The sequence below is a fragment of the Protopterus annectens genome, chromosome 15.part0, assembly GCF_019279795.1.
Source record: "Protopterus annectens isolate FY-2018-M chromosome 15.part0, PAN1.0, whole genome shotgun sequence".
NCBI lineage: Eukaryota > Metazoa > Chordata > Ceratodontiformes > Protopteridae > Protopterus > Protopterus annectens.
This window is the reverse complement of record NC_056749.1, coordinates 257890417-257915986: the sequence shown is the minus strand read 5'-3', so window position 1 is coordinate 257915986 and position 25570 is coordinate 257890417. Positions and strand designations below refer to the sequence as shown.

Genomic DNA, 25570 nt, shown 5'->3' with positions numbered 1-25570 from the left:
TGGTGACATTGGATTTAAAGGAGGCTTGCCTACACATACCCATCAGACAGGAGTGCAGAAGATACCTCAGGTTCAAGGCAGGCTCAAAACACTACCAATTCTCTGCGTTGCCCTTTGGCTTGTCTACTGCGCCCAGGGTCTTCACCAAGTGCCTGGCACCAGTAGTAGCTTACTGCAGACTAAATGGAATTCAAATTTACCCTTATCTGGACGACTGCCTTATTAAAGCAGACAGCAAGGATGTCTTACTCCAGCACCTGGAATTTGTTCAAAATCTACTCAAGTATCTGGGATTCACTGTGAACATAAAGTCAAATTTGACACTCACACAGCAGATAGCTTTCCTGGGTGCTCTTTTAAACACAACAACCCAGATGGCATTCCTGACATCCGAAAAACAACTTCAGCTGCCTTCAACTTTCAAAACCCTGGCGTTAATGTCTCAGCTAACTGCAAGGAAATTTCTGCAGGCTTTGAGTTACATGGCCTCCTGCATCCTTCTCATACCATATGCAAGACTGCATATGAGAAAAATACAATGGTACCTAAAAAGCGTATGGTCCCAGCATTGTCACAGTCTAGACACAGAGATTGTTGTCTTGCCTTGCCTGCAAAAGGAATTCCATTGGTGGACCATGGCATGTTTTCAAAACAAAGGGAAAGCCTTTAGTCTACCTCCAGCCTACCAAGTGTTAACCACGGACGCCTCGGATTACGCATGGGGAGCCCACTTGCAAGGGGAAAGGTCTTCAAGGTTTTTGGACAGAGGATCAGAAGCACCTACATATTAATTTAAAAGAGATGTTGGCTGTGCAGAATGCCCTCTTGGCTTTCGGGTATCTTCTACAGCCAGGGCAACTACTGATACGGACAGACAACACCACAGTTATGTGGTACATAAACAAGCAAGGGGGTTCACACTCCTACCCCCTTTGCAGATTAGCCATGACTCTATGGAACACAGCACTAGCTTGCAAAGTGGACCTACAAGCTCAGTTCTTGCCAGGGAAACAAAATACTCTGGCAGACAGCCTGAGCAGGAACCTGTCAGACACACATGAGTGGATGCTAGACACCCAAATATTCAAGATGATTACAGAAGCCTGGGGCTGCCCGGACATAGATCTATTTGCATCTCCCCACAACTACCAGTTAGACTTTTTGCACAAAGACATATCACAAACTAGCATGGAAAGTGGATGCTCTCTCATTCAGTTGGAGGAACCTCTCGGGGTATGTCTTTCCTCCTCTACCACGGGTGTTATTAAAGATAAAACAGGACAAACCCAAGATGATTTTACTGGCCCCAAATTGGCCTCAACAATTTTGGTACTCAACTCTGATGAATCTACCCCAGGAGCCTTCTTGGATTCTACCTCAGATTCCAAATCTTTTGTCCCAACACCAGGGCCATGATGTTCTGCACTCTCATATCAAAACTCTCAGCCTGGCATATTCAGGGTCTATGATTAATCCTACCCTTTCCAAACAGGTCATGGATGTTTTCTTAGATGCCAGACGGCCTAGCACTAGAAAATCTTATGAAGGTAAATGGATGAGATTTTGCACCTGGATGCATGCTCAGGATTCATATCCTCTCATTCCAAATATTCCATTGATTTTACATTACCTGACAAACATGTTACATAAGGGTTTATCCTTTTTCTCCATAAAAATTCATGCCTCAGCTATCTCTGCACATTACAATACAGATTTTCCAATTTTTTCACATCCACTTCTGAAACAATATCTCAGAGGAGCAAAGAATTTAAGTCCCCCTGGGACACCACCCATACCTGCCTGGGACCTCTACTATGTTCTGGAAAAACTTACTTTGCCTCCTTTTGAGCCTGCTGCCACATCTGATTTAAAGTATTTATCATGGAAGACCGCTATCCTACTGGCTTTGACTTCAGCCAGGAGAGTCTCGGAGTTACAAGCACTCATGGCTGTGGAACTTTATATTATTTTTCATCAAGACAGGGTTTCCTTAAGGACTAACCCTACTTTCATGCCTAAAGTGGTTTCAAAAGTGGCTTTAAACCAGACTATTCACCTGCCAACGTTTTTCCCCAATCCACAAAATAAGGGGGAGAGGATCTTGCATTCTTTGGACGTGCACAGGCAGCTTCGTTTTTACCTGGACAGAACCAAGGATATCAGAAAAACAGAACAACTGTTTGTTTCTTATGCAGCAAATTCCCAAGGCAAGGCTATTTCAAAACAGACCATTTCTAAATGGATTGCTCATGGAATCAGATTTTGTTACTCTCATCATGGAAAGCAAATCCCAGGAAAAATTAAGACTCACTCCACCAGAGCTGCTGCTACTTCTGCTGCTTTTCTCAGGGGAGTACCTACCAAAGATATTTTGGAAGCTGCAACTTGGAGTTCAGTGCATACTTTCTCTAAGCACTATAATCTACCTTTTTATTCTAAGTCCAGGGCAGGCTTTGCTTCTGCAGTCTTGCAAGGCCTTTTAGCCGCCCCTTCTACTCAATGACCTCCACCCTTTATCTCAGCTTTGGGTTTCAACCCTACAGCGATGATTGCAACAGTGAAACACGAACATAGTGCAGTTGTGTACACTTACCATAAATGTAGATGTTCGAGTGTCTTCACTTTTGCAGTCTGGGTTACCCACCCCCCTGTCCCCTCTTATTCTTTCATTAGTGTGGTTCTCTGCTTCACCCTTCTTCTGAGGTGTATTTGCTACAGGGTATGGGGTTTGTTGTACCTTACTTTTAGCCTTTACTTTTGGGCACCTGACATCTGGGGCAAGAAAAACTGGAGAACATGGCGTCGGCTGGGAGCTTTGTACCCCCTGGCGCTCTGACGTTAGGGAGGATGACTGCACAGCCGACGCCGGACCCAGACTTTTGGATTCTGGCTGACCGAGGACTGCCTGTCGGCAGGAAGAACCCTACAGTGATGACTGCAACAGTGAAGACACCTGAACATCTACATTTATGGTAAGTGTACACAACTGTACTTTACCCACCCTCCAGCCCTTTGTTTTTTCTCACTATACCTCTACTTTCTTTTACTATGCTTAAAAGCCTTTTTGGTGTATTTGCTTTTGGTTGGAGGTAGATTTTTTGTGTTTTAAATTATATGCATATATATATAAAAAAAAAATATATATATATATATATATATATATATATATCTCCCTATTTGGGGGGGCACCTGACATCTGGGGCAAGAAAAACTGATGTAATAGTGTCGGCTGCATGTTCTATACCCCCCTGACGACCTGACGTCATGGAAGAAGGGACAGCAACTGAAGCAGGACCCAAGAATTTGTTAATCAGGCCGACTGAGGGCAACCTGCCAGCAGGTTACCTAAATGTAATGACTGCAACAGTGAATGCACTCTGACATCTACATTTATGGTAAGTGTACACAACTGTACTTTTAGCCTCTTGGACAGTTCTTCTGCCTTTTAACCATGCACCCTTTCTCTCTAGCTCTGGGAATCACCCATGTGTTAGTACTGCAGTAGTGGTTTCAGTCAGGACTTGGTATATTTGAGTAACAACTTACCATAAGAATAGATAGGTTCATAGGTTGGCACTAGGCTATCTGCCCGAAGGCATATATTAGCCCAGCCACGTTGTGCGGTATTCACCGCCCCTTTAGTAGTTCCGTAGACCCTTGTACTAGCAGCTGGTACCCTTGGCCCCTATCTAGTAGTGCTGTTGGTGTGATCCCTGGTGTGAACTTTCTGTTACCCATCCACTCATCAAGGTTCCTCTTGAAGAGTGATAGTGAGGGGCTCTGTCTTATGTAGACTGGGACCCTGTTCCATAGTAAGGGAAGTATCTGCAAAGGAAATCTATCCCTCCAGCATGTTCTATTCATTGTTGTGTTGAGGTTTATATCCCTAGAGCGTGTAGCTCGAGTAGTTTTGGTTTTGCTAAGATGGAGCATGTTCAACAATTCTGGGTTGGACATGGCTCTGTACGTTAGACAGAGATCGCCTGTGAGAAAGCGGTATGCAACAGAGTACAGTCTTAGCTTTTTCAATCGTGCTGCACAGGGCAACTGTTTGAGGCCAGTAATCCTCTTGGTTAGGTACCTCTGTGGTCTCACCAGCTGCTGGAGATGTCTAGCCAGGTACATTCCAATTGGTGCATTGTACTCAATAATGGGTCTGATGAGGGAAGAGTAGAGAGGGGCACCATTACATCCTTAGATCTTGATGCAAACCCTTTCGTGATCAGATGGGTCACGTAGAAGGATTTTCTAACCTCTTTGGCAACATGGTTATCAAAGGAAAGCTGACTATCTACTTGGGTCCCTAGATCCCTTATTTCTTCTTCAGATTTCAGGGGATTACCTCCTATGTTGTAGTTTGTGGGTACTCTGTCTTTTCCAAAGGGGATTACTATGCATTTTTTGCATTTAGCTTGAGACCATGCCTTTGACACCATGCATCAGTCTCATTTAGGCCCTTCTGGAGGATCTCCATTTCGGCCGGAGACTCTGTTATAGCACCCAGTTTGCAGTCGTCCACAAACTTAGTCAGCCACAGCCCTTCCGTGCTTGCCTGTACTTCTCAGAAGTATATGCCAAACAGAAGGGGCACACCACTCATTACTGGTCTGGATTCAGACATAGATCCCGCTACTCTTACTTTATGGGATCTGTCTGAGAGCCAGTTTGCGATCCATCTTGTGACGTAAGGTTTTATGCCCAGGCTGGTGAGCTTATCAACAATACCTGAATGGGGAATGGTGTCAAATGCTTTAGCAAGGTCAAGGTAAGCAGTTTGTACCTCCTTTCCCTTATCTATAGCTTGAATAACTGTCTCAAAGAATTCCACCAGGTCCAGGAGGCATGATCTGCCCTTGAAGCCAAATTGTGTGGGGTCCAGCGACTGGAGGTTCCAATCTCTGCATTTGAGTTCCATAATGATTCGCTCCATAGCCTTACAGATCAGACTGGTCAAGCTTATTGGTCTGTAGTTCCCAGGGTCAGTTGTGGCCCCACCCTTGTGTAGCAGGACCACCGTTGCCGTGCGCCATTCTATGGGCACATATCCTGTAGAGAGGCTGAGACTGAACAGGGTATTAAGATGCGGGGTTAATTCCTTTTGGAGCTCGCGTATGACACAGCCTTGGACACCATCTGGTCCCATGGAGGCAGTGTTTTTAGCTTTAGATAGAGCCTTGTTAACCAAAGTATCAGTAATAATTGGACTTGCGCAATCCCCTGGAATGGTAATAGGCCCTGTAGGTGGTGAGGGGGGGGGGAGAAATTTGCACTGAACTTGTCAGCCAAGATGTTGGCAATGTCAGAAGGGTCAGTGTATTTTGTTCCATTTTGTACTAGCTCAGAACAGACCTGAGCGTTGCCATTTAGGTTTTTGACGTAGCCATAGAAGGCCTTATGGTTATCCTTGGCAACTTTCTTTTCAAAGTTAGCTTTAGTTGACTTGATGAGGGCCCTTAGTTTCTTACTAATGCTGATCAGGGATGATTTTTCTACTTGAGATTTGGCCTTTTTTTTGTATAAGTCATCTCCTTTTATTGTAAAGTTTGCTTATGGCCGGGGTCCACCAGACTGGTTTCTTCTTGCTTGAGGAAGGTGTCTTTGTTTCATTTTGGATAGCATGGTCCATGCAATCCTGAAGATGCATATAGAGTGCCTTGGTGTAGGATTCCGCATCCTGGATATCATTATCCTTCTGCAAGGGAATAGTGAAGCTTTCCACTTCGGATGCAAGTAGTTTGAAGTTTGCTTTGGAAAGGTTTTTGATTATGGTTTCTTTGGGGGAGGTGGAGGGGTGAGGATGTCCAGGATTATCAGTTTGTGGTCGGATCTGACCAAAGAGGGAGTGATAGCGGGTGTGGTACAATGGGCGCCCATATTTGTGATGATTAAATCCAATATGTTGTCCCCTCTAGTGGGGGAACATACTAGTTGTTCAAGGGCATTTGAATTTATAAATTCTATGAATCTCTGAGCATAGGAGTTGGAACATTGGTAGTTCGCCCAGTCTATACCAGGGTAGTTGAAATCAACCAAGATTATGGTGTTGAGTAGGACCTTTATATTTTCCAGTGTCTCAAGGAATGCAGTGTGAGCGTCTTGGGACATGGTGGGTGATCTATAACCGGCTACCACTTGAAATGTGGATGTTCTTCGTCTTCCCTTGCTGCAGTCCTGACAATTGGGTATAGTCCGCGTCCCAGTCGGCCCGAATACCAGAGTATAAGGCTGACGTGGGGTCATGGCGCCTTAGACTGGCGTCAGTACGTCAGGTGTACTGTCGCGCGCGCGGGCGTCATTCCTTTTTCTTTTTGCGTTGGAGTATTGTGCAGGTTGGCGTTCTGAGATTTTCCGAAACCGAGTTTCAGACCGAATACAGAGTTGGCTAAGTAGAAGAATATTTTGGTTTTTTCTTGCCTCAGTATTTAAACGGATGTCAGAAAAAGTGAATAACTGTATTTCTTGTGGGAAAAGATTTTGCACACTTTAGATGTACACAGGCAATTGCGTTATTATTTGAGCAGGACTAAAGATTTTAGGCAGTCTCAGCAGTTACTTGTTTCTTTTGCTTTGAGTTCAAACAAACTATTTCTAGGTGGATTGGCTTTTGCATTGCATTTTGTTATTCCCATCATGGCAAACAGGTTCCAGCTGGGATTAGGCCTCATTCCACTAGGGCTACTGCCACTTCAACAGCATTTCTAAGGGGAGGCAACTAAGGATATTCTGGAAGCAGCTACTTGGAGTTCAGTGCATACTTTCTCTAGGCATTATCACCTGCCTATATACTCTAAGTCTAGAGCTGGTTTTGCCACAGCTGTTTTACAAGGCATGTTGTCAGCTCCTGCTACTTTATAATTTGCCAGCCTCCTTACCTCTGCTTTGGGATTCTACAATTGTCAGGACTGCAGCAAGGGAAGCGAAAGAACATAGTACAGTTTTGTACCTACCATAAATGTAGATGTTCGAGGATTCCCTTGTTGCAGTCCACTCCCTCTCCTCCCTCTCTCTGTGTTTCAGGGTGGTTGTGTAGGTGAGTTTACATGCTTATATTTTTGTATATATTACTGTATATATTGTACATGTTTTTGGTGCAGGTTGTTTTGGGACTTGTCTTTTGGGTCTTCTGACATCTGGGGCATTTTACCTGCTGATAGTTGCGCATGGATGATCTCTGGGGCATCATGCTGCGCTACTAACCTGGATATATGGGTATCCTTGATGAATATGGATACACCTCCGTCTTTTGTGCTGCGGTCCGGTAACTGAGGCTGGAAGGTATGATATGAATTGTAACCTGGCAGTGCTGGGGTGCTCTCTTGAGCCTTGAACCAGGTTTCCGTCACTGCACAAACATCAATTTTCTCCATGCTGAGGAGAGCCTAGAGTGTGTGCATTTTGAGGTTGAGACTTATGGAGTTGAGTAGTATTACCCTTAGTTTTTGGCTACCTGTGCTGGTTACGGTGGTTGGTTTGTCCTTTGAGCCTTTCCTAAAAAAGGCACTATGGGGACGGCAAGAGCCTTGGCCAGTATTCAAAAACCTAGGGTTGACAGGTGCAACCCATCTCTGGCAAAACAGCGAGGCTTGTCTGTCATGTCATACCAGGCAGACGCACTGGATCCCCTTAGAATGACACCAGAAGCTTAGCCAATTGTTGAAATTGATAGTTTTGTCTTTGTATTGTGGTATCATTCTAGGTGAAGGTAGTATGCTACTCAAGGTCAGAGTCATAACAGCTTGGGCTACATGATCCGAGAGCTCCTCGATGTGTCTCTTCATGTAGTCCAGGGAGGTACGTCTTGATCATTCACACCACTATGTACAATGACAGCGTCATACTTATTCTGGAGTGACCTAAGTGCCTGTGTTATGTGGCGGATCCGAGCACCCGACAGGCAGCTGAAAGTAACATTCTCCTTGTTCAGCCTGGTGAGTCGAACATCCGTGTGCCTTACCATAGAGTCTCCTATTACTAGCGTGCTGGGTATGGTGTTTTGCCTTAAGGGCTTTTGTGAGGCACACTGCTGAGTTGAATTATGTGTTTTCTGGCTGGTGTTTGGGGGTGCAGGTTGCTTGCTTGTCTGCTTTATAGGGCATGGTTTATTTTTTCGGATTGGTACCTAGTGTCTCCGAATATGTTTGTGTATTTATGCGTATGTTTTGCCGGTGCTTGTTTTTTTAGATTCATGTGTGACAGGTGGTGTGATGCAAGTGTGTCCCTTATCCTCTTGACTGTCTGTTACAGTCATTGGTTGAGAGCGCTTAGCCTCCAGTCTGGCTGTGTATTTGCATCACTCAAAAGTGTTTGTGTCTAGAGGTAAGAGGAGAGGGTTGTCTGTATACATGAGGCAGTTGTGACATTGCCTCTAGATGCCCAATTCCACCAGATGAACTGGAGAGTACACCTGAAAGCTGACCTCTGGACATGCTTTGAAGAGTAAATTGAACTTAATTTCTGCGGACGATCAAGGGTCTTATGGTATATTATAATAGTGCTGTCTAGGAGATTAGGACAAGTGCTGATTTCTGTTTTGCAAGTGCTGCAATAAAAGCAGCTGATCTGAAGCACTTGAGTTGAGGCTTGCCTAGTTCTAAGGGAAAATTTGCAGCGCAGACTTTGTGGGAGCTGTTTTTCTCTAAGCAAGTGAGAAAAGTAAGTACAAAAACTGTTTTCCTCTAGTACTGAGGAAGATGGAGTGCTATAGTAATTAGTAGCTTATTTAGTGCTTACAAGTTCTGAACAAGTGCTGAGCATGAACAAGCAAATTTAAGTGCTAAAACTAAGAATCTGTATCTGCACTAGATGAGTTACAGGACAGAAACAAGTGCAAATACAGGCTTTCAAATCAGAAAGTTGAGAGAGATGGGAGAGATTGCCCAAACGGCCAATAACTACAAATTCTGGGCCAGAACCACTACTTATGTGGTAGACAGGTTACCTAGTGCTTACCACTCCCACTGATAAGCTAGAAGGCTTCCCTTCAACACAGAAAGGCTTGGGAGACTCGGAAGCTTACATACAGTCCTGGATACAGCAAATCTGTATCTGGAACACTAGTTACAGAAAAGGTAGGAAACAGGCTTTGTTTTTTTTTTTATACAGAAAAGTAGCAAAAACAGTAGTACAAAACAATTCACGTGCAGTGCAAGCTAGCACACTTGAGTATGCAGCAATATTAGACCAAACACAGTTTAAAAAATGCAGTTAAATTCAAAAGGACTAAAAGCAAGTGCAGAAAGAGTTTATTAGGTAGAATGTGGTAAAAGAATGGGATGGGGGAGTGTCCCAGATCAAACTCGGATCAAATCTACAGTGGGGCGGGCAACTGCAAAAACCACCAAATTTAAACTACAAACCAAAAATAGGGAGGGTGGGACAAAACAGTTTCAACAGAGATCTAAGCAAAAACTATCAGTACAAACTTTAAAACCAAAAAAATATTCTCAGCTCTGTATATTTGCCGTTCAGTCTCTCAGAACAGTGAGAAACAGTTTCAACACAGATCTAAGCAACAATTAAACTCTATAAACAAAAAAATATTTACTCTGCTCTGTATAATTGCAGATATGTAAGGCAGTCTCTCAGACCACAGATGTTGTTCACTGTTGCAGTGTCCCTTCCCAGCCTCTTTGTCCCTCAGTTCCCATCCCATGCAAAACATCCTAGAATTGAGGGGGCTTGCTGTTCAATGCCAGGGGGCTTGCTGTTCAATGCCATGCCCCTCCTAGCTAACCAGTTTTTCTGTATCAGCAGTTTTCATGTTACTACCTTGGAGGTGTTCTGAGGAATTGCGTTTGTATGTCCACCTACATACCTATACACTTTAGAGCTGAGGTGGTATGTTGAATGTACAGTACTGGGGGTTAAGTTTTGTTATCCTGACGACGTGACAGCAGTGACAACCCATTTGTTTAGTACTACAGCAGTGATCAGTAGGACATCTACTGTTATGTTAAGTTCTTACACAACTGTAATGCATCTGTGTCTGTATAGATATCACACGCGCACACACACATTCTTTTTTCTATTTTTAGACAGTTTTCAGTATTTTTAGATTATTTTTCTTGTGTCATTTGGTCTTTGAGTGGTTTGTTGTAGTGGTCCAAAGATTTCATGTCCCTCTGCACTTCCACCACTTCAACCACGGGCCTAGAGTGGGCTAGAATCTGGTCTGTGACCATTTCTGGTACTCTAAAACTGACTTTATTTCCTGGAATCGTCACTGAGGCATGGCCATTGGAGTTTGACTGCTCTCAGCAGCATAATTCTTCACATCAGTGCTACCTTGAAGGAGTTTCACTGAAGCAGGTGTGGATAGGATGATGAGAGATTTCCTGAGGATCCAGATTCAGCTTGGGGATATTTCCACTCCCCCAGCTCTGTGTGTTGCATGACCTGTGCCTACTGCTCCTATCTCTTGGTATGTTCTCCTCATATCTAACCTTACAATCAGGTAGAATTGGATCTGAGTGCCCCATCCATGGTACAATAGAAGGAACTAAAAAAAGTCTGCATATCTTCAAATCTGAGAGGATCTGCCGTGTTTGACTCCTTTATTGGTTGTCAATGGATCCTGGAGTAGCGAGGTTGGTGCCAGGGGTTGGATTAAACTCTGACACTGTCAAAGCTGTCCTTATATCTTTGGGCCCTGGCCCTTGCAGCTTGGCTCAGATTCAAAGGGAACTCTGGAGCCAAGCTGTCATCTTCTCTCAGGGTCTTTGGATCCAAGGAGGCCTTCCTTAGGTTCAGCTTTCGAGACCTTGGAAAGCTTCTGCCTCCCATACAGGAGAGAGGGCGCCCCACTGCCATCCAGATCTGCCTCAGTCCTTTCCTGCTTTCATGTTCTTTAGTACCATTCATTCTTCATCCGTGGGAGAGTCAGACCCAACAGGCCTCAAGCAGGCTCAGCTTTTGGTTTTCTCTGATGCTTTTTCCACTCGACACCCCCCTTATTGTGGAAGAACACTGGAAACATCAGTGCATATGGAGGCATTTGGATTTTATCAGAAGTCTTCATAGAAGGTCTTCAGGATCTGCCTTGGAATACACGTCCTTCATACATCTCTTTGAATTGCTGAGACAAAAAGGTTGAACCATGGACCACTGTTTCCCAGGAGGCATTAGTGTTCCTTTTAGCCTTTGAGTCTGGCCTGTTTACATCATGTGTAGTTTCTCCTGTGGACTACCTTAGTTGACCTCCTGTCCAAATGGAACTAATACTCTCTAAACCTAACATAATTTTAGTTTCTCTCAGGGAGATTACACACTGGAGTAAGGGCCACCTGTGGATGCTATCATGGTGACAGCAGCCATTAAGAATGAACTGTTTTAGGAATGTTCTGTCCATCCCTTGAACAAGTCATGGGCATTGGATACATTCAGGAAGGTGGGTGTGCATTTCAGTGACATTCACTTTATGTATGCTGAACTAATTGACTTGTCTCCAAAAGAACTTAATTATGGAAATCATCATTTCTGATTGTGCCACAAGTGTAGAATGCAGGAAATTGAGTCTCAGTTTGCTACTGTGCAGTCTCTTTCTATTGTGGCTATGTGCCTGTTTAATGCCACAGATGGCACATTGAAAGCAGCAAGTACTGGCATTGCTATCTGCTGTTATGCCAAAGTGTAATTGTGTGACTTTGCAGAGAACTTACCATAGTTCTCCATAAATAAGACCTAACCAGAGAATAAGGCCTAGCATGGTTTTCCAGTGTGGTCATGATATAAACCCCACCCTCAAAATAAGCCCCAGTTAAGATGATCAACAACACACGACGGATGTGTTGAATTATAAAATATTGATACCTGTTGACCTGAGGTTATTGTACTCTGCTCACCATTTTCAGACCATTTGCTTGTTAATGACCATATGTGGAATGACCTTTGGGTTTTATCCAGATATATTTATGCAGGTTATTCTTCATGCATTTTTGCACAGCACTGTAGAATCATCATCAACCTCCATACACACACTTTTCACTTTTTTTCTACATGGGATTAGGTGCCTTGTCAACTGTCACAATCTGTCGGTTCAGTGCCACTGTCCTACCTACTTTGACAGTTGTGCCTAACTGTCTCGGGTCTTCTCTCACCCAATTCAGTCATATATTTGCCGCATGTCCACGATTCCTCCTCTCTTCTTCCTGTCTGTCTCGAATCTTATTCACCAGATTGTCTTCTGCTTTTCTGCACATGTCTGAACTACCCCAGTCTGTTATCTTTCACTTTTTGTGCAATTTGAGCTACTTTACCTTTTGCTCTGATAATCCTTATTTTTTTGGCTGTCCAATAGTGTACATCCGTCCACCTGTCTCAGGCACTTAATCTCCATTACCTCTTTCTCCCTCAACTCCTCTACCTTTGCTGCCTAGGTTTCTGTACCATACAGTAGTGTTGGTCACACCAATAGTTTTTCACACCTTACTTTTCTGCTTCTTTGGCATTCTTCTGTCATACACTACCCCTGGAACTATGTGCCAGTTAGCTGCAGCCCCTTTTGTTCTAGCTTTGACTTCCATTTGGATTTTCCTTCTCCACTGCTCATCCCAGGCACTGCAAACTGTTAGCCATTTCCACTATTTTCTCTTCTGTCTAAATTCTCAGATTCTTCTAATTTCCCTCATTTGCTGCCCTTACAGTTGTCTTACCTGCACTCACTTTCATCCCATGTGCCTTCAGTTTTGCATTCCATTCCCCTCCCCTTTGTGAAGTTCTTCCATAGTCTGCCTGTAATGCAACATCATCTAAATACAGTAACTTTGACCTTTCCCCTTCAACCTGTTTGCTACTGTAATTCATCACCAATATGAACAGCTGAACCCTGATGTGCACCACTCCCACTGGGAACTCCTTTGAGAAGTCTGGACACTGTTTGTTGTTGAGTCATTGGGTCCTTGTACTAGCCTTCACTAATTCTACCAATGTTTTCTAGACTTCAAACCACTGCTGGACTGCCCAAATCAGCTTTCCTGAGACCTTGTCCTGTGCTTTCTCCAAGGCTTTCTCCCAAGTCTAGGAATGCCTAGTTTGACCATTTCCTCATCTGTAGCTTAATCTGAAATGTGTCTCAATGCAAACATAGGATCGGTTGTGCTGCATCCTGATCTGAACTGCTTATCCTCCTGTCTTATTTTGTACTAATTTGTGTTAATTTATCAGTCGCCCCTCCAGGACTTGCATGCAGTGTAATAGGAGTTTGATATGTCTGTAGTGCCCACAGTTGTGGATGGTCGCTATAGTCTTGGACACTGGAACTAGTATGCTTATTCTCCAGTCATCTAGGATGAACCTTTCTCTCTTTACTGCCATAAATGCACTTTGGGAGCCATTTCTTCCGTAGCTCATTTGACATCTTGATCATATCTGCTGTGACAAACTAGTAACCTCCACAAAACGTTACTCAGACAGATGTACGGACAAACTTCTCCACACCAGCAGCTCCAAATCTAACACTTTACACTTTATTAAAGCCGTTAAGCTCTCTTGTTCCTGTTTTAATGGAAATTCATCAGAAAATATTTACAAATTACTCCACTTGATTAAATACTTAAAATAATCATGCGATTCACTTCAGTTGACCAATTAAAATTAACAATAATATAAACAATATTAAAACTAAAACCCATTGTAATATTTTAACTTTAGTACAGAATTAATGGAGCATGCATCATTTAATCCAGGGCTGTTTGTGGCAATTAATTTTAATTGCTGCTTTAATTCATCTAAGTCAAGATGTTCATTAATCTTTCCTTGCAAGTTGTTCTGTACCTGTTCAGTTATAAAAAAAAAAAGTCTTCATGTATGCTAATACGTCTATATAAAGCATTACTAGTGTTTTTATTTTTAATATCCGTTAAATGTTCGTAAATACTGTCCTAAATCTCTTGGATGTCTTCCCAATATAAAAAGCTGGACAGGATTTTCATTTTGCCATATATACCACTTGTTTAGTATCTTGCGTTATGCTCTTGTATTTTATATTCACCATTCCCAATTCTAAAATGCTCTCCCGACAATATATATATGGGCATTGAGAGCAGCTTCCACATTTTGTTCCTTTATTGCTCTTGTTGACCAATAAAGATTTTTCTTTTTCCAAATATTTTTTAATTGCCATATCAGTCCTATGTACAATAACAAGATTCGTGCCTATTCTCTTTTTATTTCATCCTTAAGTAAAAATATTTTCCATTTTAATATTTTCACAGCATCCATACTATCCATTGTTTATGTAATAAAATTTGGGTAGCCTTTTCTATAAAACATCTCTTATGTTGTCACATTCTTTCTAAAACTCATCCAACTCGGACACCATCCTAGCCGCTCATACTAATTTGACCACTGCTTTTTTTGGTGTTTTGGATGCCAACTAGTAATAATGTAAATTAGGATTTGGAGAACGTTTGTTTTCTATAAATAGAAGTAATACCTACCTCCCTTTACGTGTCTTTCCTAATCAAGACATCCAAATAGCCCGATCATTAATAGAATGTGAGCATTTTAGGAATTCAACTGTATTTAAATGTAGCAAAAATTCATCCAGTTTATCCTGGGTATCCATTCATAAAACAAAAATGTCATCCAGGAATCTGGTATAGAAGGCCCAGGAATCTTTAAATGTACTGTTAAAAACAAATTGTACTTCCCAGTGTAACGTCACATAATTTGCAAATGTAAGGGCACAAGCTGCTTCCATCCCTACTCGTTTGTCTAAAATACTGACCCTTGTAATAAATATATATATTTTTTTAATATTTCCATAAGTACAATCATAGCATTTATATGATTATTGTCCAAGTGAGCAGTCTTAAACCACTGTTCCTCTAAACAGTTTTCATGGGAGATAACTAAGTAAATTATTAACATCAATTGTGACAGATTCCTCCCAGATAAAATGTGTTGTTAAACTTGCATAAAATGCCAGGAGTTTTTACAAATATACAATATTCCATTTAACCCATTCTTCAAATCTACCAATTTAGCCACAAAAAATTTTCGATCTAGCATCCACTGTAGGTTTAAATGGTGGATTTATAACATTTTTATGAATTTTTGGGATGCTGAAGATACTTGCTTGATAGGGGATTATCATTATACATGTGCTCAATCTTCTTGTTTTGATGCTCTACCTTTCCTCAACTCTACCTGTTTGCTCTTCTTCCTGAGGTGCTAGAGCCCTGAGTTATTCCTTGAAATTTTGTGGTTTCTCTCTGTTCAACTTCCGGGTTTTTAGCTTAGGCTCTGACCGCAACTTGCAACTGATTTTGGCAACCATGAGGCCGACTGTTTCAATGTAGTTGACTTTGCTGTCACTTATTCGACCCCAGTGCCCTTTCTTTACTAGGAGGAAGTCTGTCTGAGTTGCATATTGGCCACTCTTGTATATGATCTTGACTGTCTTTCTGAACCATGTGTTGGCCACTGTCGAGCCATTTGCCAGACAGAAGCCTGGTGTGGCCTCTCCTTTACTTCTGTTGCCCTGCCAGTGTGTACTCAGGCAGTCCTCGGCGTGTACTCAGGCAGTCCTCGTATCCTGCCATGTCTGTCACAATATTTGCGTTCAGGTCACCCATTATCAACACCAACTCATGTTCTGCTTTATCTATTAGATTTCCTTCCATTGTCACTCTTGCAGTATTCTTTACATAGGGGATCTCCTGCTGAGGATAGCCTAAAATCCGGCCAGTATACAAAAGCTTTTAGGTTGTATAGGTGCCATATGTCACATGTATGCTCGCTGTGCAAGGCATAGGTCATAAAGGTGACATATGAAGACAAACCCTCAACTTCTTTGCTGCCAGTCAGAGTACCATTATCGAACATCAGTCTGAATGTCTTATTGCTGTGCTGGTTACTAAGTCGCTTTCAGATAAGTGACCTTTTGGGATTTCTTCTCTCCTATTCTATTTTGTATGGTATTTGTGTTCACATCATGGAATTTGTGTTCACGTCATCCAGGATGGAGAAAGAATTAATGTGGGAGACAGATCACCATAAAAACAGTCATGAGTGTCTCTCTTACCTTAGTGCTTCTCATGACCATACGCAGTGCTCTGTCTGCCAAGTGTTTGTACTTAAGACCCTACAATAGTAGTCTCTTCTCCTCCATGTATCTTGAGGACCAGTGGCTTCAGCTGTTGGCTCAAAGTGTTATGGCAGAATCATCCCATCCTGAGGGCCAGCTGTCTGCCAGGAGGAAGTCCTAATAGATTTGTCTCAATCCAGTTGCTGTCCAACCCCCTGTAGTCTTTCTAGAAGAAAGTGAAGCCCTAAAGAGATGGTCTGCTTGCTTTGGCTTCCTCTGCTATAACCTCTTCAGAGGTCGGCATGCATGTGAATTGTTGAACATAATTGGAGACTTTACCAACGTCTGCACCTGACGAAGGGCGGACCTTGGTTGATAATATCCAAAGGACGGAGGAGGATTCCTTAGGTTTTAGTAAGGGAGGAAATTCCTACCACCATCATTGAATCTCATTAAGGGTCTGAACCTCAGAGGGTTTTTAGGGCAGGCACCCCATAGAAAAAGCAGAAAACTAAACCTATTTTTCCATGTTAAAGATGCCTGGTGTGAATGGCAGGAATTTACTCTGGGTCTGTTTAATGCTTTAATGGCATTGATGCCTCCTCAAGGGGTTTCTGTCCCTGACCTCTGGTCTCCCACTTTTAAAAGGCCTAGGGAATTGGATTCTGGAGCAGAATCCACGTCTTATTTTCCCAAATTCCTTCCCCTATGGTCTGTGGTTCTGAGGAAGAGTTATTTGAATACAGACTCCCCCTTGGAAGAATTGCCTTTTTGGGGGTACTATTGCCCAAATGATATTTTAAATGGGACTGTTCCCAGGTCTCTAACATTCAAAAAAGACTATGGTCTCCTGCAAATGGAGTCTCCCAAACCATTAGCTCTCCCTTCTGTTTTGGCTACCCTTTTTGGATACCTTTTCTACTGCTTCCTGACTCCCCCCCCCGCACCAAAGAATCCTGATAGAGGGTTCTATAAGGTGCTGGAGGACTACAGGTTTTTGTACAAGTGCCCTTCTGATCCTTCAGTAGTCTGTTTCCAGTAACAAACCCTCTACATTGCCATCTGTGAAGCTCCTTCTTTCCTTCTGATAAGGATAGTTGAGCCATGGGCAAGAAAGTTTATACTGCTGTCACCTTGTTTTTAGGCCATTAATTGTCAGCCATGTATGACCAGGTATGTTTTGGCTCTCCTTTAACAGGTAGCTAAGGTGGCATTCCTGATTCTCTTAGGAAGGGTTCTGCTCTTTCCCTGCTGGGGTCCACTTCTCAGGTTGCCCTTCACTTGATAAAGTGTAGCTGTGCTGAAGGTGATGTTTCTTCAGTGCTGCTGAATTGGCTCACTGATGAGGTGTCACTCTTGGCTACATTTTCAGGCTTTGCCTGATGATATTAATGCCAAGCTTTTGGATGCTCCACTGGATAACAGAATAATTTCTGTAACTGCTGCGGTTGACTTAGCCCCTCCAGGATAAGGGTAAGGCCTTGCAGGAACTTGAACATATGTTTGTCTCCCCCGTCTGTAACTTCCGGAAGAATTATCCTTCTGAGTTTGCCTTTGTAGACAGATAAGCCCTCATCCTAAAGGTAAGGAAGGTTGTAGGTGTGTTCGTCCTGCTAAGTCTACTCAGACTTCTCCTTCCTAGAAACCACCTTTTCAGGACAAACCTATTTATATTTGACCATCCCTTTCCCTCTCCCAGGTCCCCTTGTCTCTCTGCCTTTCCTTATCTCTTCCAAATTGGCATTAGATCACCTCAGACTATTTTGGGTACTGTCTGTTATCTGTCAGAAATATTTTATTGTTTGGAATCCCCCTTCTACAGACATTCTTCAGTCTCCTTGAGAACAGCTTCCTCATTTTCCAGAAGTTCTGCAAGCCCTTTAGGGTCAGGGCACCATTCAGTTCATTCCACCTAGCCAGGTGGCGAAAGGGTTTTACCCCAGAATGTTTTTGGTTCCTCTGAAGGAGTGTGTGTTGAGACCAATTTTGGATCTTTCTCTGCTCAACGCTTTCATCAAGGTTCCTTCTTTATGGATGTGCTCCATTCAGGATTTGCTTCCTCCTCTTCTTCCCCTGGCCTTTCATATTTCTGTAGGTCTCAAGGATGCATACCTTTTCATCCCCATGCACCCTGTATTCTGGAAGTTTTTACATTTGTTTCTTCCTTGCATTTTCAGTTCTGTGGTTTGCCTTTTGACCTTTCTACTGCTCCAAGGGTGTTCACCAAATGCCTCACTACTGCCATGGTTTTTGCAGGCCTTAAGCAATAGACTTTTACCCACCTAGATGACCTACTCATTCAAGCTCCTCCTTCCGGCAGTCTGTAACAGGATCTCCAGTTTACCTTTTGTTTCTAACACAGTATGCGGTTCACCGTAAACCTCCAGAAATCAGTCCTGATGCCTTCCCATGATCATATTTTCCTCAGATGCAGGCTTCAGACTGTTCCTATGCTGGCATCTCTCCCTGTCCCCAAGGTTCTGTCCCTCATAACTTTTTTCCAGACTCATCCTCTGTCCCTGTGTCACGGCCAGGGAATTTCACAGGATTCTGGAATTTATGGTGGTCTCCATTCCCATGCTGCTCTTGCCAGGCTGGATATGAGGAAATTTCAATGGTACCTCACTGCCTCCCCTGGAGTTCCCTATTCCCTGTCTCGCTTGAGCTTCAGTGGTGGATTCATCAAGTCTGTCTCAACTGAGGGCTTAACTTTCAGGCTCCATTTCAGGAGCTGTTCACAAATACTTCAGACGTGGAGTTGGGTGCTTCTTTTGGCCTCCTAAATGGCCAGGGTTTCTGGCCTTATCCGAGGTCAGATTATATCAACATAAGAGATGATAGCTCTACTTCTGACTGCAAGCTTTTCACTCTGTTTCATCCCGGGCCTGTCAAATTCCCACAGTAATGCGATATGTCAAAAAGCAAGGAGACACAAGTCTGCTTTGCAGACTAGTTCAGGTTTGAAATGTAGCTATCCAGTATCAAGCGAGTCTTCAGGAGGTTTACATTCCCTCAGATCAGTCTTGGGCAGACTGTCTGAGCAAGTCCATAACACAAGCTCACAAATGGATGCTTCACAGAGATGTTCCTGGGCATTGTCCATTGGTAGGGCATTCCTCAGGCAGATCTTTTTGCCTCCCCTCTGAACAGACAACTTCTGTTTTTCTGTTAGTCCCAAGTCCTCTGATTTGGAAAGTAGATGCCCTTTAACTTGGAAGGGAATTTTTCTGTATGACCCCCTCCCCAACCGTTCCTCTGTTACCACAGGTTCTGCACAAGATCAGGCAGGACTCTCCCAAAATCTTGCTTGTGACTCCCTTTTGGCCCACACAGCATTGGTTCCCCCTTTTCTCACTTGGCCAGGAACAGTCAACACACGTTACCTCACCAGGTGGATCTTCTCACACAAGACATGTGGGATCTCTTATCCATCCTCACCTGTCTACCCTTCAAATGATAATGTGGGGTGATAGGGTTTTCATCCCTCTTGGGCACTCTTTTCTGAGGACATGCTTAGGAATCTGAGGGAGGCCATGAAACCCACTACTAGAAAATCATATGTCCAAATGGAAAAGGTTTGCTGTCATGGTATCCTGATGGCAAGAGAGGCACCGATCTGTGGAGGCTCCTGTACTTTTATTTGTGTGATCTGCTCCATGCTGGGTTGGCAGTATTCTTCAGTTATAGCTCACCTATCAGCAGTTCCTGCTTGTTCGCCCTTGAGTCTTCCTGTGGCAAGCAATTTCTTAAAGGCGTTCTTCATATCAGGCCTCCCAGGAAGCCTGTTCTGCCTTCTTGGGATGTCAGTTTTGGACTTGGAAAAAATTGACCCATGTTCCTTTTGTATCTGCTTCTTCAGCTTCCTTGCAACCTAATACTTGGAAGACTGTTCTTTTGGCTCTTACTTCTGCCAAGAGTGTCTGGACTTCAGGGTCTCACTACTATTCTGCCTTTTTCAGTTTTTCAAGGAGATCGTGTCTCTCTTCATAATCCTTTAATTCTCAGGGTGGTCAGAGTTGTCCCTTAATCCAGCCTATTCATCTTCCTTCCCTTTTTCCTTCTCCATAGTCTGACAGTTGGAAGCTTCTTCACACTTTGGATTTTCATAGATAACTCTGGTATATTTGGATAAAACTAAAGTTATTTGTAAATCTGTGCAGCTTTTTATTACTTTTCATCCCAGGATTTTGGGTTTGGATGTTTCTAAGCAAATCATCTCCTGGTTTTCAAGACCATTTATTTTTGTTCTTTTCATGGCAAATGCCTTTCCTTGCCTGTAAAGGCACATTGTACTAGGCAGTTGCCTCATGGTGCCTTTTTAAAGGCTTTGGATACAAACTCCATTCTTGAAGCCGCTACTTGGTGCTCTGTTCAAACTTTTACAAAATATTAGAAGTTAGATGTTATTTTCTGGGCCAAGGCAGGCTTTGCAAGGGCTATCCTGCCTGGATTTGTAGATGGCTCTTTTGTGCCTTCCTCCTCCCAGGCTTCCTCTTGGCTCTTGTACTCACCTATATGCAAGGAATACTTCAATAATGATATAGAAGGACAAAGTACAGTTTTGTAAAATTTTACCATAACAGTCTATCCTTTTCTTCATTGTTGGCAGTATTGCTTCCCCCCTTTGGTTTTAGCTCTTGCCCTGTGTTTTTGTTGCCCTCCCTGCTAAAAGGTCCTTACCCTGTCCTCCTGCCTTTTTTCTTTCTGGATGTACTTGTTCCGTTTTGTCTTAGTGGCTTTTCATTCCGAGGGTTTGCATCCGTACTTCACCTTTATGCCCTATGTCTTGCACAGGGAGCATGTGTGGGATGTATGGCACTTATAAGACCTAAAGTCTTTGGTATACTGGCTGTACATTGAGCTATCATTGGCAGGAGATCCATTATGTAATAAAATACCGCAGCAATGAAGAGAAAGGCATCTACTGTTATTGTTAAGTTTTTACACAACTGTGCTGTCCTGCAACTGCTGTCTGAATGCACACACTGCCTCACTATCAACCCTTTTGTGAGGCGTAGGCAAAAATGTTGTGCCCTGTCCTTATACTGGAATCGATCAAAGCACTTGTGTGTAAGAGAAAATTTAAATATTAACCATTATTTGTTCTTAGCATCGTAACATACTTCATCAGGCTGCAAATATATGTACCATTATTGTAATTTTATTTCTCAGATTAGATCATTGTTATAGCAGACTGCCAGGACAAATAGATCAGGTTGTCAAGTGAGAATTTACAAACCTGTATTTTTTTGGCATATATTTAACCCAACACATTCTTTTGTGCACCTTACCTTCAGCATCAGTCAATAAGCAGGTTAAACCTGCTGAGCAAGTGATTTGGACAGGACAAGCGTCCTTATTTTAGTGCATGTTGGGGTAGAATTTGAATTATTTCAGTAGATTTGCTAGAATCTGAACATATTGTTTAATAGTATGGTTTGTCCTACTCCATCATGTGGTGATAACTGATAGAACACTGGACCTTGGGCACTAGCATTCTTAATTCACACTAATGCAAAGTCCTGTTTTCTCCGTTACTGCCCAGTTTTCTTGTTTGTGATGAAACAAGTATATTCACTGTTATGTCTCTAAAGACTTTTTTTTTACATATATAAAAGGCCAACTTTTAATTTGTGTTTAGAGTGATGAAAATGTTCATCACTCAAGAATTAAGTCCGTCCTTTTAGGGCAGAGTTGATATTTTGTATGTTAATATGCCGCCTTTGGTATGTTAATATTGCAGAAGGGTTTGCAACTTAATGTCTTTAGATTTGAAAAAAAAAAATCTGCACCGGAGATTATGCTTTTAGTTTAAAGGAATGAGACAACTGTTACACAACTGGTTATGCTCATGGTTGTGACTTGGAGTTGTCTTGAATTTTGAATGTTTTTGTTTTACTTCCCACAGACTTGCTATAAATACTACATGAGTGATGATATTAATAAAGATAATGATGGGATGGATGAACAGTGCAGGTAAGTCTCAAGTCTGCAACTTCTAGCTTGTAAAAGGTGCTTAACTTAAAATTGCTACTTGTTTCTTGTCGAAGAATACTTTCCATCTAATACAGTTAGAGTACAACATATATAGAGAACGCATACATGTTACTGAACCTGGTTTTCCATCTTTAGTAATGTTTTTTGTCTTAAAATCTACTACCTGTAGAATTTCATAGTATTTGATAAATTGCATGAACAGGGGTGGCAAGCTTTCTTTGAGTTATTTAAAACAGTGGGCAGAACTGCCATTAACTACAGTAGAAATGACACTTCTAGCTGACTTGACTTGTGGGTTGTAGACTAGCATTTGCAGACATGGCAATTAAAAGCTTTGCAAAACCAACTGATTTGGTGTTTGTGGCTGAAACAAGCGTAGGACCAAACCATTGAGAAAGCGTGTTATTGACAAGTGACCTGACATTACTTCCATTTACACTGAGAGAAGAAAATAATTTCTGGTGGTATTATATTTTGGAAATAAGTCTTTATGCTGTCATGTCAGTATGTTAGCTATACTTGTGCTATTTTTGATACAGAATGTCTTGATAAGTGATGCTGTCTACTTTACTGAGATGCAGATACACTAACACTACTAGTACTGCAGAGATAACTACTCTTGCTTTCTCACCTTAATTGTCCTTTAATGTGGAACTAGTTGTTCCTTCCTACTGAAATAATCCTACTTAAAGTTGTGTATGTTGCCTAGTGATGTATGACATTTTGTCTCTGAGATAGATGCATACATGCTTTTTTTAGTGGGAGGTGGTAGCCGCATACTCGTATTGAAAATGCTTATACAAACCTTGTCTTATTTGGAAATAATGTAACTTTCTTTTCACAGAATGATTGTCTTAGGTGGAACATACAATTATTCAATGCTTTACTCTTGGGCTTCTTGGATCAGCAAGCCTCTTCCCTGTCACCCTTTTTGTCCATCCTCTTTAGCCCAGTTGTAGCTTCCCAGATCACTTTGTGATTGATTGAGCCCTCTCTTCCAAATGAGGAATACCTCTTTGCTAACCCACATTTATGGGTTGGTCATAAGGCTGGAATAGGTGATGTAAGATATCATTATCAATGGCATGTTCAGTGTGTTTTGTAGGTAGGTTCCTAGCTCTCATCTGTATGTCATACACTGTTATGCCATGGTAGGGCTTGCATCAAGTTCCTTGCAAAAAAACATGCTCTGATGCCCATGATCTAAAGTCTTTGCTTACTGTTTGCAGAGCCAGGCACACACCACCTGCTATTTGCTGCTAACTTCAGTCTCCAATTAAGTTATCAGCAGTTAAGCACTGTGGAGCGTTTGTGTCCCCACAGTGGATAAACTCATAGGTTCATAGGTTCATACTAGGCTATCTGCCCAAGGGCATTTATAAGCCTAGCCCATAGTTATTTGGCTCTCGCCACCCCTTTAGTTAGAATAAAACTATGCCTATTATTTTTCTGTGCCTCTGTCAAGCAGTGACACTGAAGTAATCCCTGGGGTATATCTGCGATCCCCCATCCATTGGTCAAGATTCCTCTTGAACAAGGCCAGCGAGGTGCTCTGCCTCACATGTACCGGGATTTTGTTCCACAGCATAGGGAGTCTCTGGGTGATGAATCTGTCCCTCCAGCATGTTCTATTAATAACCGTGTCAAGGTTTAAGTCTCCCGCCCTTGTGGTTCTGAGGGATCTAGATTTTTTGAGGTGAAGCATATTCATCAAATCAGGGTTTGACATGGCCTTATATGTCAGGCACAGGTCACCTCTGAGCAAGCGGTATGAGACTGAATAGAGCTGGAGTTCTTTCAGTCGGGCAGCATAAGACATATTTTTGAGACCCTTTATCCTTTTGGTGAGGAACTTTTGGGGCCTTTCCAGCTGCTGCAGGTGTCTGGTCAGATGCATTCCGAATGGGGCATTGTACTCAATCATAGGTCTAATGAGTGATGAGTACAGGGCGATGACCTCCCTTGATCTAGATGTGAATCCCTTCATGATCAGGTGGGCAATGTAGAAGGTTTTCCTAACTACTTTAGCAACATGAGTGTCAAAGCGAAGGCTACTGTCAACCTGGGTCCCCAGATCCCTGATGACTTCTTCTGTGCTCAGTGGATTGCCACCTATATGGTAGCTAGGGGTAACCTTGTTTTTCCCGAAGGGTATGACTATGCATTTCTTGGCATTTAACTTTAGGCCATGGCTCTGGCACCAGTTATCCGTTTCTGTGAGGCCCTTCTGAAGGATATCTGTGTCAGATGTGTTTTCGACTATGGCCCAGTTTGCAGTCATCTGTAAACTTTGTCAGCCATAACCCTCCTGTGTTTGCTTGTACTTCAGAAAAGTAGATGCCGAACAAGAGTGGACCCAGGACTGAGCCCTGTGGGACACCACTTGTGACAGGCTTTGAGTCTGACATGGCTCCAGCAACTCTGACCCTGTGGGTTCTGTCACTTAGCCAGTTTGCAACCCATCTTGTGATGTATGGGTTTACATTCAAGCTGATGAGTTTTTTGATGATACCTGAGTGGGGTATTGTGTCGAAGGCCTTTGCCAGGTCAAGGTAGGCTGTATGGACTGCCTTTCCCTCATCAATGGCCTTGGTGACCATCTCGAAAAAGTCAACCAAGTTTAAAAGGCATGATCTGTGTGCTCACTACCCTTTTGTACCAGCTATTTAGTCATTAATTGATACAGAATCATTTGGACCTCTGGTTATTTGCTCCTTCCACACAATAAATTTGACTTCCTTTATAAAAAAGTTGTTTACTTGGAATTCTGCAGGTGCTGTGTGCTCATTCTCACTATCATTAAGCTTTTGATGCCCAGTAGTCAGTATGTTTTATAGTAATTGAATTTTCTCAGATTTCAGAATGTTTTCTTTGGCAATTTAGGCAAGTCATTTAAATTATAAAAAATGATTGCAAATGTGCAGCTTTTGCACCCTAATGAAGGAGATGAATTCTTTTGGATTTCAGTATGTTTTACAAGATATTAGCCATCTACCCTGATTTGAGCATTGCAACTGCTCACTTACTTTGGGGAGGGTCACTGCAGTAGTAAATCAGGGTGTATGTGCAAGCGAAGCTGTTTTAGTCCAGTTTTTTCATTCACGTTGAATGTCAGCAGTGGTGGTAAAACATAAATATTGGTAGGTGGCATGTGGATCCTATATATAATGAGGGACTGGCACATATTCTGATGTTTGTATAGTGCTGTATCGAATGCTTTGTGGTTGTCCTTAGAATTAGTGGCAATTTTGTTTTCATAGCTAGTACTGCGGTGGTGGTGCTGCGGTAGCGTTGTCGCCTCATAGCAAGAAGTTGTCCCGTTCGATTCTCAGCTAGAGTGTCTTCTGTGTGGAGGCATACGTGAATGGGGCGTGCCTTCATTGAAGGTTGTGCGTCAGGGCTGGTAACCCTGTACGTAAAAATCCACTACCAATCATTAGCGGACCGGAGTTCCTCTGTGGTGACCCCTAACTGGGAAAAGCCAAAAGACTCAAACAAAGCTAGCTTTGGAGGATCTTATAAGGGATCTCAGCTTCTTACTGAGGC

General features: G+C 42.6%; 1 protein-coding gene across 1 annotated transcript in view; it reads left to right on the top strand.

Annotated features, from left to right (window-relative positions):
• The window catches only part of ATRX (ATRX chromatin remodeler), a 3779564-nt gene that overhangs the window by 822393 nt on the left and 2931601 nt on the right, over positions 1–25570 (top strand). Inside the window, exon 7 of the mRNA XM_044057254.1 lies at positions 21936–22003. Within this exon, the coding sequence (XP_043913189.1) occupies positions 21936–22003 (68 nt within the window). The remainder of the gene's footprint in view (positions 1–21935; positions 22004–25570) is intronic.